Source organism: Pelodiscus sinensis, chromosome 1, assembly GCF_052426305.1.
Source record: "Pelodiscus sinensis isolate ZL-2025 chromosome 1, ASM5242630v1, whole genome shotgun sequence".
NCBI classification, from domain to species: domain Eukaryota; kingdom Metazoa; phylum Chordata; order Testudines; family Trionychidae; genus Pelodiscus; species Pelodiscus sinensis.
Window position 1 is genome coordinate 354,556,126 of NC_143052.1, and position 14,434 is coordinate 354,570,559.

Genomic DNA, 14,434 nt, shown 5'->3' on the forward strand with positions numbered 1-14,434 from the left:
TGCAGTGGTTTTGTCCCAGGATATAACTAGAGAGAGTGGAGAAGGAAATATCTTTTATTGCACCCATTTATGTTTGCAAGTGAGTCAAATATTCAAGCTAACTCAGGGCAGGTTCATAATGACAACAGGCCGACAGTTCCGATGAAAACCCAGCGTTAATTGCCGTATCTGAGGGTATTTTCTGCTGCTACCCTTAACCCTACTGGGAGCTTCATCTGTAGCTGCGATAAAACAAATGGCTCACCCGTTTCAGGATCTCTTTTGATGTCACCCCATAAATGATGGGGTTTAACATGGGGGGAAGGAGCACATGGCTGTTGGACAGTAGGTTGAGAATAGTACCAGGGACGATGCGCCCAAATTGGTATGCAAAATAGGAGAAAAAAGACGACATGTAGAACATCAGGATGACAGAGACGTGGGAGCCGCAGGTGCGCAGGGCTTTGAGCCGGGGGCCCCTGGATGGGAGCTGGAAGACGGCCCTGAGGATCAGCACGTAAGACGCAGCAATGAGCACGGCGTCCAAGCCAAATGCTAAAATCGCCATGACTCTGCCGTACCACAGGTTGGCTGTGACGTCATTGCAGGCCAGCTGAGCCATGGCCCATTCCTGGCAGTAGTTGTGAGGCAGGACGTTGGTTCTGCAGAACTTCAGGCGTTTCAGGAGAACGAAGTGAGGTAAAAAGGCGCTGACGCTCCTTGTGAGAACCGCCAGCCCGATCTTCCCGATCACAGGCTTGGTGAGCAGGGTGGTGTATCTCAGGGGGTTGCAGATGGCAACGTACCGATCAAACGCCATGGCCAGCAGGATGCCCGACTCAGAGGTGAAACTAACATAGATGAAGAATATCTGGGTGAGGCAGGCAGCAAAAGAAATTTCCCCTGCCCTGGACCAGAACACGGCCAGCATCTTGGGCACTGAGCTGGTGGACAACAGCAGATCAGCAGTGGCCAGCATGGAGAGGAAAAGGTACATGGGCTCATGGAGACTTCGTTCTGTCGCTATGATGAACAGGAGCAGAGAGTTCCCCAGAAGCGCCGCAACGTACATCAGACAGAAGGGGATGGCGAGCCAGACCTGAGACTCCTCCGTACCTGGGAATCCGGTCAGGATGAAGATTTCTGGGGTAAAAACGCTGTGATTGTCGGCTGGCATCATGCACCGTCCCCTGGAGCTTCTATTCTGTTTCTAGCAGCTAACACAGAAGAGAAAATCAGTGAGAACTAGAGGGGCAGCCAGGACTGGACTGTGTTTGGGGACAGAACCAGAGACCCCAGCAAACCTCCCTGGTGTGAGCAGCCTGTCGGGTGGGACCCTGGACCAGACTCACTCTCCTGCTACGGAACATCCCCATCCCCGCAGAGGGGAGATGGGGGGGGGCAGTTCTGGCCCTGGGGTAAGCAGGGAGCCCTCCAGGTGTTGGGTGCATCTACACTGCACCGTTAGCTCGAAGTAAGCTACACAATTTGAGCTATGAAAATTGCATAGCTTATTCCGAGTTAATTTCAAACTAAGGAGGAAGAACGAGGTTTGCCGGGTGTCGGAATAGCGTGCCCGATATTTCAAAAGCTATTTTGAAATAAGGGGCATGCTGGCAAGATGTGGAAAATGCTATTTCGAGATACTGGAAGTATCCCAAAATAGCGCCTTTGTCTACATGTACCTCTGGTGTCCACAGCAGAATCTCTACGGGCTCCGTGCACCCAAAGCAGCCACATGCCACCTCCCCGCATGGCAGCTACTCTGACATGCTGCACTGGGTGCAAGACCCTGGACAGCCCCTCCCCCCTTAGCTGGGAACAAGAACACTAGTTTCTCCGTTCCATTGGTTGTTGTGCTTTGTGATACACTAACAGATGACAGACATCTTCATGTTTCTGGGGGATGCTGCCTTTAGAATTGGACCGTCACTAATTTATCAAATATTGCTGTCAAGGGGCAACATTGGTACCAGACATTGAACACAATTGTCTTTTCCATGTCTTCCTGGGTTTTGCTGCCCTTCATTTGTTGATTTTTACCTAGCTGTTGGCTACACATTTTAGCAGTTATGCCCATTGTAAACATGTAAATCATCAATGAAACACTACAGCAACCATATTGCCATAACGGTTTCTGTTATAGAGTAGTTACGTTTCAAATTAACTGACCGCACTTTTTAGCTGATTACCAACTTAATTATCCAGATACTGTAGAGTGCGGTATGTTTGACCATTCTTTTTTTATTATTTTCTTTTTCTTGATACTGGGGGAGGGGTTCTTTTACGGTATACTGAGCTCTTCTGTTGTCTTTGGGATGAAATATTCTTCTGCGTCATTGCTCTGTGGAATGGGATGGAACCTTAAACAGTTTAGATTCGTCCTTTTGTTTTACACGTGTCTTGTTTTCAGCAACCCAACTTTATACAGAGATAACTTTGTGTGTTTGCAATGAAATATGGATCAAGTCTTTTATAATACGAAAGCGACGAGGAGTCCTGTGGCGCCTTATAGACTAACTGAAGTGTAGGAGCATAAGCTTGCGTGGGCAAAGACCCACTTCGTCAGATGCATGTAGTGGAAATTTCCAGAGGCAGGAATAAATATGCAGGCCAGGATCAGGCTGGAGATGACAAGGTGGATCCAATCAAGGAGGATGAGGCCTTGAGTTTATAATACGAGTTACACTTGGCAATAGTTCTCTAGACATTCATCTTCACTTAAGGTGCAGTACTAATATTTTGTACCAAATGTGATACTTTATTCCCAAAAGAGATGCTCCAAATCTTCTAGGAGAAAGTACAATGCTTTCCCCCTCTGACTAGTCTGCTTTTGCACATGATAGTAACATAATTTTTACAAAACTTTTCAATGTCATTTGACTTGTGGTACCAATGACACTTCTAGCTGTTTAGAAACACAACCTTTAGCAACCACAACTTCCTTGTACCATAACAGAAAAGCGTTATCATAATTAAACCAAAATACATTTTAAATGTGTGTCCATGTAAACAATGTAAGGATCTAAAAGCTGTATGCCACTTTGTTGTGTTGGGGAGTACTGTGCACTTTTTTGGCTTGGCACCCAGATCTTCAAGAAATTTAGAAGTAAGCATAGCTGCTGCATTCCTGAAATGTGAAAATGATGAATTAATGGGATCTATTGTAAGTAACATTTTTACCTTGATTTCCCTTTGTCTGTTTATTGTTTTGTTCTGATTCCGATTGCTTTATCGTTTGGAGGGTTCTGTAAAACACTATAATTTATAACTTTTAAAACAGAGAGAAAGAGAGAGCCAAAGAGTGGTGAGGTGGGTGAAAAGCAACATAGGATGGTAGCAAGACCTGAGCCAGGAGCGATTAACTCGATAAAGTTAGCTTAAGGTGCGGCATCATCAGCGAATTTAGCAAACTGAGAAAATAAATCTGAACCGATCTGTAGTAATATTTCAGAGAGAATGCTATTCTTTTAGGCTTTGTCTACACTGCAGGGCTGTGTCTAGACTGGCAAGTTCTTCCGGAAAATCAGCCGCTTTTCTGGAAAAACTTACTAGCTGTCTACACTGGCCGCTTGATTTTCCGCAAAAGCACTGACGATCTACTGTAAAATCATCAGTGCTTTTCTGGAAAAACTGTGCTGCTCCCTTTCAGGCAAAAGTCTTTTTCCGAAAGACTTTTGCACAAAAGGGCCAGTGTAGACAGCATAGTACTGTTTTCCGCAAAAAAGCCCCAATCACGAAAATGGCGTTCGGGGCTTTTTTGTGGAAAAGCGCGTCTAGATTGGCCACGGACGCTTTTCTACAAAAAGTGCTTTTGCGGAAAAGCATCCTGCCAATCTTGATGCTCTTTTCCGAAAATGCTTTTAACGGAAAACTTTTCCGTTCAAAGCATTTCCGGAAAATCATGCCAGTGTAGACGTAGCCCAGGGGTTTTGCGCAAGAAGGTTTTTGCAGAAGAGATCTTCTGCAAAAACGTCTTGTGCAAGAGTGTGGCCACACCTCAAAAGCGCATCGCAAAAGCAATGTGCTTTTGTGCAAGAGATGCCCGCGCTGCATGGACACTTGTGCAAGAAAGTTCTGATCGCCATTCACAGAATGGCCACCAGAGCACCTGTGCTTTTTGTCATAGGCTCTTTTTACGCAAGAAACCCCTGTTGAGCATACACACACACACCTTTCTGTGCAACAACTCTTGCACAAAAAGGAGTGATGCCTCATAGAAGGAGGTACACCTACACTGCAAAAAGCCCTCTGTTCTGTTGATTGCCTGTGGATTTTCTTGCGCAAAAATGCGCTTGAAGTGTGAACACCAGCCCGGCACATAGCACGGTGCCCACCCACCAGCTCTATACCCATCCCCCCGTGCCAGCCACTGCCCTCCTACTCACACTGCCAGTGGATGGGCAGCCAGGGAACAAGGATCCGGCCAGCAGAAGGACCCACCAGAACAGATGGGAGCAGAGAGCAGAAAATATAGGACAATTGGCCCATTTTTCAGAAAAAGTTTGGACCCCAGCAGGATTGAAGCTCTGGACTGTCCCTTTCGAAGCAGGCTGTGTGGTCACCCCATTCATGGAGTTGTGAGCACACGGTGAGGATCCCTGGGTGGCAGTGGTGGATAAAGTACCCCAAAAAGTTACTTGAGTAAAAGTACTGCTACTTTGAAAAAAATGTAACTAAGTCAAAGTCAAAGTATCCTTCTGGAAAACTACTTGAGTAAAAGTACAAAAGTATCACATCTTAATTGTACTCAAGTATCCAGAAGTAAAAAGTAGCCATCCTATGGCTAACCACCCGAGTTATCATAAAGCACCATTATTTTTCCTACACACAATGTGCATTTATATATATACTGGCCATTTAGCCCGTCATACGACGGGATTTTCAGGTCTCTCCTCCATGTCGGTCTTCTCTCCTAAGCCTCTGGTCTCTCGCTCCATCTCTCCCTCTCTCTCTCTCTCCTGCTCCTACTGCCTCCCCCCGTCTCTCCGCTCCATCCCTCTCTTTCTCTTCTCCCCCTCCTGCCTCTCACTCTCTCTCCATTGGGGATGCACACGCCTGGGTGAGTCTGGCTCTCCGCCGGTTCCCTCTCCCCGGCCCCCACCAGCCAGTTCCTCCTCCTGATTTCCCAGGCCAGCCTCACTGCCCCCGACTCCCACCCTCGACCAGCTTTGCTTCCCACTGGCTGCCCCGTGGCCTCCGACCCCCACCCCCTACCATCTTTGCTTCCCACCGGCCACCCCTCTCCCGTTCTCCCCTGGACAGCTACGCTGCCTCTGACCCCTCCCAGCTCTGCTTCCGCCCCCACCCTTCTCCTCCCAGCCAGCCCCGCTCCTCCCCCCTCCGGCCCCCGATCAAAGGTGTCTGGGTTTTTTTTTACCCTACCCTTGTGATGTATGTGGCCAGGGGGCGGGGCCATGTCTGTCACCACCCCGCCCCCCTTTGCCTCCCACCGTGGCTCTCTGCTGACTTCTGCACCACTGCATGGGGAGCGCAGACCTCAAACGGCCGATGGCTCCCCCGCCACAGCCCAGTTGAGAGGCACAGCACTCAGCCGAGTGCCACAGCAGGAGGGGAAAGGAGGTGGGGCGGTGACGTACACGACCAGGGGGTGGGGCCGTGTACATCAGCGTTACAGACTCACAGACATTGGGCTACTATATATATGATATGCATAGATACTTGTGTGTGTGTGTGTGTGTGTGTGTGCATAGATACTTTGTGTGTGTGTGTGTGTGTGTGTGCATAGATACTGTGTGTGTGTGTGTGTGTGTGTGCATAGATACTCTGTGTGTGTGTGTGTGTGCATAGATACTCTGTGTGTGTGTGTGTGTGTGTGTGTGTGTGTGTGTGTGTGTGCATAGATACTTTGTGTGTGTGTGTGTGTGTGTGTGTAACAACAATAGCCATTGATGGAGAAGATGCTCCTTCTGGAAAACCGTACATCGGGGTGGGGAACCCTTTCTGGGTTGGGAGCCACTGACCTGTGGAATAATCAGGTGGGGGTCACACAACTGAGAGGCAACGCCCCCCCCCCAAAGCCAAACAAAACCCCGTCACTGATGTAGCCCTGAAATCTGGCCAATGGGAGCAGTGGGGAGACACTCACAGGCAGTTTCCAGCCCCACGTTCCCCCAGCTGGGAGCAGCATGAGCAGCAGCGTGTGGCCCTGCGCTTCTTCTCCCCCACACGCCGGATCCGGCCCGTGAGGCTCGGGGCTCCCCACTCCCGCATGCAGGGCCGGCCTTAAGGAAAATGGCACCCAAGGCAAACTTGCATTTCGTGCCCCGGCCCTCCCTCCCCTGAGCATGGTGCCCCCCGCATTTCTCTTGGAAGCTGCTCAGTCCCCTGCTCCCCTTAGCACAGGGCTGTTGTCTCTCCCTCTTGCAAAGGGAGTTGTCATAAGTTGTCATGGTCCTTGGCCAAGCCCTTCTTTTAAGAGCAACGGATTATTGTAGCTTAAATCAGGGGTGGAGAACCTAAGGCCTGAGGTCTGGGTGTGGTCCCCGGCTTGCCAGGATCTGGTCCCTGAGGCTCAGGGCTTCTCCCTCCTCCTCCACCCAGTATTAGGAAACTGTACCGGTGCTCCAACCTCCTGCCATCCCCCCCAAGGGGCTGGAGCATGCAAAACCTACAAGCCTGGGCCCCCCAAGGTTCCAGTGTGCGAGGGGAATGTCTGCGTCTTCTCAGCTGAAGAAGGTTTGCAGGTTGGGATGGGAGCAAAGCAAATGTTCCTATTGTTAATCGTAATGAAAGAACAACACTGCTCAGAACCAGCTTCAACAAGGCCCCTGACCTGAGAAATGTCAGCGTTCTGAATACAATACGACTTGTAGTGAAAACATAAAAAAACCTGAGGGTGTGGCTAGGTCCTTAAGAATTGAATGGAAGGTAACTGGGTCTGTCTGCTCAAGAGAAGGATGCAAATCAAGACATTCCAAATTGCAAATGACGCCGGGATTTAAATATCCCGCGCTTCATTTGCATATTCGCGTGATGGCGCTTTGCGAAATAACAGACACTGTTAAGACGCAGTTATTTTGAGAGAAAAAACCCGTCTCTCAAAATAACTGGTAACTCTCAGGCTGTGTCTTTTGCGGAAAAGCATCCTGCCAATCTAGACGCGCTTTTCTAAAAATGCTTTTAACAGAAAACTTTTCTGTTAAAAGCATTTCCGGAAAATCATGCCAGTGTAGATGTAGCCTCATTGTATGAGGAATAAGGGTTATTTCAAGAGAAGGGTTTTCTCTCGAAACAACCGCGTCTTAACAGTGTCTGTTATTTCGAAATAGTGCCATAACGTGAATATGCAAATGAAGCACAGGATATGCAAATGAAGCGCGGCATCATTTGCAATTTGGAATGTCTTCATTTGCATCCCTCTCTCGAAAGAGGGTGCAAGTGTAGACATACCCTCTGTTTCAACTATCCAGCTAGACATCACCCACTGTGGCTCATTTCCCTAGGGGGCACATGGAAGAGCTGATTTCGGTAATACTCGTGTCTTCTGCACCCACCTGCCTCACATTGGGGAGCAGCAGAAGCTCCCCCCTCCAACCTCCCCCCCAAAAGTGAGCAAAACTTCTGAGCCAGCCAGGGAAGCAGGAGGACAAGACCAACAGCTCATGGGGGGGGGGGCAATTTAAAGGTCTCCCCCCAACAACTCAAAGTGTTAGACTCCCCTCCCGAGCCAGTATCCCAGCTCTCCTCAGGTCCCCTATGGGGCTCTTGGGGGAAAAGGGAAAAAAGGGGGCCGGTGACACACACTTGCTCCACATTAGCACACACCCAGAGAGCAGGGCTGCTCCAAATCCCAGCCAGCCAGCCCACAGAGGGAAGCTGCGCGCACAGACACAATTCTTCAGAGCCCACCGAACTCAGCTGCTTACTCTGAGCCTCTTCCAGCACAGCCTGCCCCACCCTCTCCCCACAGCGCTTCTACGGGGGCCTCTGTCCCAGGGAGAATGGGGAGCCCTGCCCTGGGCACCACCCTCCTGCTGCATGGTCCTAAGCACAGTTTTCTGCCCTGTTAGCTCATGAGTCCTACATGCAACTTCATTCCTCAGGCAAAGCCCAGGGCCGAACATTCCCAGGCCCGTCAGAAGGAACGAGACCCAACAGGACGATACAATCTGCCCCTCAGCGCTACACGGGAATGGCCAGACCAGGGCACAGACGGGGCGTGGACGAAGGCAGGGCAACGTGAGGTCACCACATAACAGGGGTTCACCCACAGGCCCGTCTGCAGCCCATGGATTTTACTATTCTGCGGTGCTGGTTGAGCATCCGTTCCCCCCCGAGCCCAGGGACAGGCCGACCCGCCGAGAGACACAGGCCGGGCGGGAGGGACGGGCAGAGATGTCCAACAGGCACCAGGCCACGGACCGCTCCCAGCTCCCTCAGAGGGGCAGCGTGTAGCTGGGCCTCTGCCTCATGGACAGTAGCCCCGGCCGGGTGCCTGCCGACCCTGCCAGACTCTGAGCTCCCTGGGCGGTTTGCTCCAGGTCTCCTGGGCCAGCTGGGGGTGCAGAGCGGGGGCAGCACAGACAGAGACCAGCCCACAGCCCAGCCTCCATCACACCTCCCCACACAGCACAGACCTGCCCTGGATAGCGACATGGTGGGGGGGGGGATAATTCCACCTCCCTGTGGGATGCAGGGACACCAGCCCCAGCCCCCGAGCACACACGGCTCCCCCCTCTCGGGCTGCAGGATTAACTCCCCCGGCTAGAGAGCTCTGCCATCGGCACCCACCTTCTCTAGTCACATAGAGCCTGTGCAGCCCAGCCCTGCCCGTCGCCTGCCACGGAGCATTGCAGCGGCAGGAGGGGCAGGTCGGTCACAAGCAGCCCCTGTTCCCAGTCCCACAGCCAGCGCCCCCCTGACTCCTGTGGGCGAGGGTCAGTGTCACCTGCACCCGCGGCCTGACACTGCCGCTCCGCGCCGAGCCAGGGGCGTTTGCTCAGGGCCAGGGGCTGCCGTGCTGCCCTGCAGTGCGAGGGAGGCAGCCCCGTTCCAGCCAACTCCCCTTCCCACATTTCCTAGGGGCCAGGGGTTTCCAGCCGCCCCGGGGCAGATCCCTGCCCTGCCCAGGACTCACCAGACTCCTGCCCCGGCCGGGATGAGCGATCGCTGGCTGGACACAGGGAGCTGCAGGGATGGGGAAGCCACACTGCGCAGGGCTGAGGGACAGGGGTGTTTATACAGCAGCCCTGGGAATCCCAGCGGGGGCTCGGAGCCAGCAGGGAGCCCCCGGGACCTGGCCTCTGAGACTGACTCAGGTGGGAAACAGCAGCCGAGAATTAACCCTTTCCCCTCCCTGGCGGAGTCTGAGCCTGTCTCTGTTTGTACATTATTCAGAAAGGCTGTGGTGATGCTGAGGCCCTGGCCTCCAAGACTGACTCAGGTGGGGAAGAACAACAAAGAATTACCCCTTTCCCCGCCCTGGTGTGTCTGGGCCAGTCTCCGGTTGTACGCTGGGGCTCTGATAAGTTGTTCCTGCTTCTTTGCAAACCGCTCTCAGCTTAGACCTGACAATGTCTCTACCCCACACACAAGACTTATGGAATATTTTCCCGGGGACCCCTCTGTCCGCACCCTGCTCCTGCACCACCCTGACCCCCACTGCTCTCCACCCCGTCCCCTGTCGATCACAATCAGAACTGTGCAATTGGGGCAGAGCAGCCCAGCCCTGGTCTGGGGGAGGGAGCTCCAGTCATTAGGGAAAGGCCAGTGTTAGTAATGGGGGATTCAGTAATTAGAAACAGAGGGAGCTGGGTCTGCGATGGCCGGGAGAAGCACAGGACTTGCCTGCCTGGTGAGAAGCATCTAGGCAGACTTCTGTGCAGTGCTGGGGAGGAGCCGGCGGGCGTGGTACAAGTAGGTACCAATGACACGGGGAAGGGTAGGAGAGAGGGTCTGGAGGCCAAATCGAGGCTGCTAGGAAACAGACCGAAATCCAGGACCTCAACTGTAGGGTTCCCTGACACGCTTCCCGTTCCACACGCAGAGCCGGGTAGGCAGGCAGAGCCGGGGGATCTCAGTGCATGGATGAGACGCTGGTGTAGGGAGGAGGGGGTTAGATTTATTAGGAGCTGGGGACACTTTTGGGCAAGGGGGAGTCTAGACAGGAAGGATGGGACCCAGCTAAACAGAAACAGAACCAGACTGCTGGCATTGAACATTGAAAAGGTCGCAGAGCACTTTGGAAACGAAGGGCTGGGGGAAAGCTGACGGGTGCGGAGGAGCACATGGACCGGGACAGAGACATCCCTTGAGGGGGTCTATTAATAGAGATTCTCTCTGTCCTGGTAAAGAGGAGAGGATGGAAGATGGTACCATGTGGGTAAGAGCAGAAGAGAAACAGCCAAGTGGAAAAGCCCACTGGGACCATCACAGAGCGGAGAGTTGAGTAGTGACGCGTGGGAGAGTGTGGATGGACGGCAGCTGGCAGTCTGGCTAACACGCTGGGGGAACTCGTCTGTGGGATGTGGATGTTGCTCTAACAGGCATCACAGACACATGGGGGCAGAAGGACCGTCACTGGGATGCAGTCAGACCAGGGGACAAAACCCACCGCAAGGGCACAACAGGGCGGCAGGTGGAGGCTGGGGCTCGGTGGGAAAGAAAACATAGAATCAGATAACATCAAACATGTAAATGCACCAAACTCTTCCATAGCCCCCCGGGTGCCTCTTGCACGTGGGGTGTCTCTGGGCTCGCCTGACCCACCAGCCTGGGCTCCACGTGCCACAGTCATAGGTCCATTGGTGGCTGTTAGCTAGGATGGTGTCCCTGGCCTCTGTGTGTCAGGGGCTGGGAAGGGGTCACATGAGGATTCCCTGTTTCTGTTCACTCCCTCAGGGCACCTGGCATTGGCCACTGTGGGCAGACAGGCCCCTGCACTGGATGGACCGTTGGTCTGACCCAGTCTGGCCGTTCTTATGTTCTTAATTTCATGTTCACTGAGGTACAAACCTGCCCCAGCCCTGCCCAGCCTGGTTCTGCCCTCACACCGTGGGCAGCCGCTGGGTGTGACGCCCTGTCCCAGAGCCATCAGCCACCCCCCTCACTCTGCCCGAAGACATTTCCTCGTCGGCCAAGGGACCTTCCCAGTCTGATGTGGGCGATGATCTGGGGGACGCTAGACCCCGGCCCACCTGCAGCTGCTAGTGACAGGAATCCCCAATGGGCTGGGGAGGCAAACGCAGCACGTTGGGGTTACACGTCTACTGTGAGGAGTAACCAGGCCCCACAGGCGACTAGAGATCTCTGATGGGGTGAACCAGCGTGTGGACACGGGGGACCCACTGGCTGTGGGGTCCTTGGACTTCCCGGAATCCTCTGACAAGTCCCTCACCAAAGGCGCTAAAGCAAAGGAAGTTGTCCTGGGAGAAGAGGGCGGGTCCTCTCCTGGGTCACTAACTGGTGAATGAACAGGAAACAAAGGGCAGGAAGAAATGGTCAGTTTTCACAACGGGGTGAGGTAACAGCAGGGTCCCCCCATGGGTCTGTCCTGGGCTCTCTGCTGTTCCACATGCTCACTAATGAACAGGGAATGCCGGTGGACAGTGAAGTAGCAACATTTGCAGAGGATACAAACTCTTTCAAGACAGTTAAGTCTGATGCTGAATGTGACCAGTGACACAGGGACCTCACAAAACTGAGTGACCGGGCAACCAAATGAAATTCAGCATTGATAAAAATTGTCCCAAATGTGCCTACCGTCATAGAATCCTAGTGTTGGACAAGATCTCAGGGGTCATCGAGTCCAGCCTCCTACTCAAAGGAGGACCAACCCCAACTCCATCATCCAAGCCAGGGCTTGGTCAAGTCAAGACTTCAAAACCTCTAGGCATGGAGATTCCACCCCCTCCCTAGGGAACCCATCCCAGCGCTTCCCCACCCACCTAGGGAAAGAGTCTTGTTATAACAAACTCCCATTTTAACTAAAGAACAGTCAGTTTAACTTCTGTGCCAGGGAGATAATAAGGCATTCATCTGCAAATACTTAGAATCATAGAATCATAGAACCATAGAGCTGGAAGAGACCTCAGAAGGTCAAGTCCAGCCCCCTGCTCTAGGCAGGACCAATCCCAATGTGATCAACCCAGCCAGGGCTTTGTCAAGCTGAGACTTAAACACCTCTAGGGATGGAGACTCCACCCCCTCCCTAGGGAACCCATTCCAGTGCTTCACCACCCTCCTAGTGAAATCGTTTTTCCTAATACCCAACCTGGACCTCTCCCACCACAACTTGAGACCATTGCTCCTTGTTCTGCATCTGTCACTACTGAGAACAGCCTCTCTCCAGCCTCTTTGGAACCTCCCTTCATGAAGTTGAAGGCTGCTATCAAATCCCCCCTCACTCTTCTCTTCTGCAGACTAAATACATCCAGCTCCCTCAGCCTCTCCTCATAGGTCATGTGCTCCAGCCCCCTAATCATTTTGGTCGCCCTCCACTGGGCCCTCTCCAATGTGTCCACATCCTTTTTGTAGTGGGGGGGCCCAGAGCTGGACACAATACTCCAGATGTGGCCTCACCAGAGCTGAATAAAGGGGAATAATCACTTCTCTGGATCTGCTGGCAATGCTCCTCTTAATGCCCCCTAATATGCCATTCGCCTTCTTGGCTACAAGGGCACCCTGTTGACTCATATCCAGCTTCTCATCCACTGTAACCCCCAGGTCCTTTTCTGCAGAACTACTACTTAGCCAGTCGGTCCCCAGCTTGTAACTATGCTTGGGATTCTTCCGTCCCTAGTGCAGGGACTCTACACTTGTCCTTGTTGAACCTCATCAGATTTCTTGTGGCCCAATCCTCCAATTTGTCTAAGTCATTCTGTACCCTATCTCTGCCCTTAAGTGTATCTACCTCTCCCCCTAGCTTAATGTCATCTACAAACTTGCTGAGGGTGCAATCCATCCCCTCATCCAGGTCATTTATAAAGATATTGAACAAAACCGGTCCTAGAACCGAACCTTGGGGTACTCCGCTAGAAACCAACCGCCATCCTGACATCGAGCCATTGATCACTACCCGCTGGGCCCGGCCTTCTAGCCATCTTTCTATCCATCTTACCGTCCATTTATCCAATCCACATTCCCTTAACTTGCTGGCAAGAATATTGTGGGAGACCGTATCAAAAGCCTTGCTAAAGTCAAGGTATATCACATCCACTGACTTCCCCATGTCCACAGAGCCAGTTACCTCATCATAGAAGCTAATCAGATTGGTCTGGCACGACTTGCCCTTTGTGAATCCATGCTGACTATTCCTGATCACTTTCCTCTCTTCTAAGTGCCTCAAAATGGATTCCTTAAGGATCCCTTCCATCATTTTTCCAGGAACTGAGGTAAGACTGAGCGGCCTATAGTTCCCTGGATCATCCTTCTTCCCTTTTTTGAAGATAGGCACTACATTTGTTTTTTTCCAATCATCTGGGATTTCTCCCGATCTCCACGACTTTTCAAAGATAATGGCCAAAGGCTCCTCAATGACATTTGCCAACTCCCTCAGTACCCTCGGATGCACTAAGTCCGGACCCATGGATTTGTGTACGTTTAGCTTTTCTAAATAGTTCCTAACCTGTTCTTTACCCACCACGGGCTGTCCATCTTCATCCCATCTTGCGTCACTTGGCGCAGAAGTCGAGGAGCTGACCTTGTCCGTGAATACAGAGGCAAAGAAAGCATTGAGTACTTCAGCTTTCCCCACATCCTCTGTCACTAGGTTACCTCCTTCATCCATTAGGGACTGCACACCCTCTCTGATCACCTTCTTGTTAATATGCCTGTAGAAACCTTTCTTGTTATCCTTCACAGCCTTAGCCAGTCGCAATTCCATTTGTGCTTTCACCTTCCTGATAACCCCCCGGCATTCTCGAGCTATACCTTTAAACTCCTCCCTGGTCATTTGTCCAATTTTCCGCTCTTTGTAAGCTTCCTTTTTGTGCTTAAGTTCACCAAGGATTTCCCCTGTAAGCCAATCCGGTCTCCTACCATGTTTGCCTCTCTTGCTACGCGTCGGGATGGTTTCTTTCTGTGCCTTCAATAAGGCTTCTTTAAAATACTGCCGGCTGTCCTGGACTCCTTTCCCCTTCATGTTAACATCCGAGGGGATTCTGCCCATCAGATCTCAGAGGGAGTCAAAGTCTGCTTTTCTGAAGTCCAGGTGTGTATTTTACTACTCTATTTCCTTCCTTTGGTCAGGATCCAGAAATCTACCATCTATTTCCCCTACTAGTTCCTCCCTGTTTGTGAGCAGAAGGTCAAGCTGCGCACGGCTCCTGGTCGGATCCTTCAGCACTTGCACCAAGAAGTTATCTCCAACTTTCTCCAAAAACTTCCTGGATTGCCTGTGTACTGCCGTATTGGTCTTCCAACAGATGTCAGGGTGATTAAAGTCCCCCACGAGAACTCTCTTGCTACGTGTCGGGATAGTTTCTTTCTGTGC

The 14,434-nt window shown here is 51.9% G+C and overlaps 1 protein-coding gene across 1 annotated transcript; it reads right to left on the minus strand.

Annotated features, from left to right (window-relative positions):
- LOC102446062 (olfactory receptor 52B2-like) lies at positions 1 to 1,189 on the minus strand. The gene has a single exon (XM_089777108.1). It carries the CDS (start codon positions 1,157 to 1,159, stop codon positions 212 to 214), a length of 948 nt encoding a protein of 315 aa, XP_089633234.1. The 5' UTR covers positions 1,160 to 1,189; the 3' UTR covers positions 1 to 211.
- Positions 1,190 to 14,434: the final 13,245 nt, after the last annotated feature.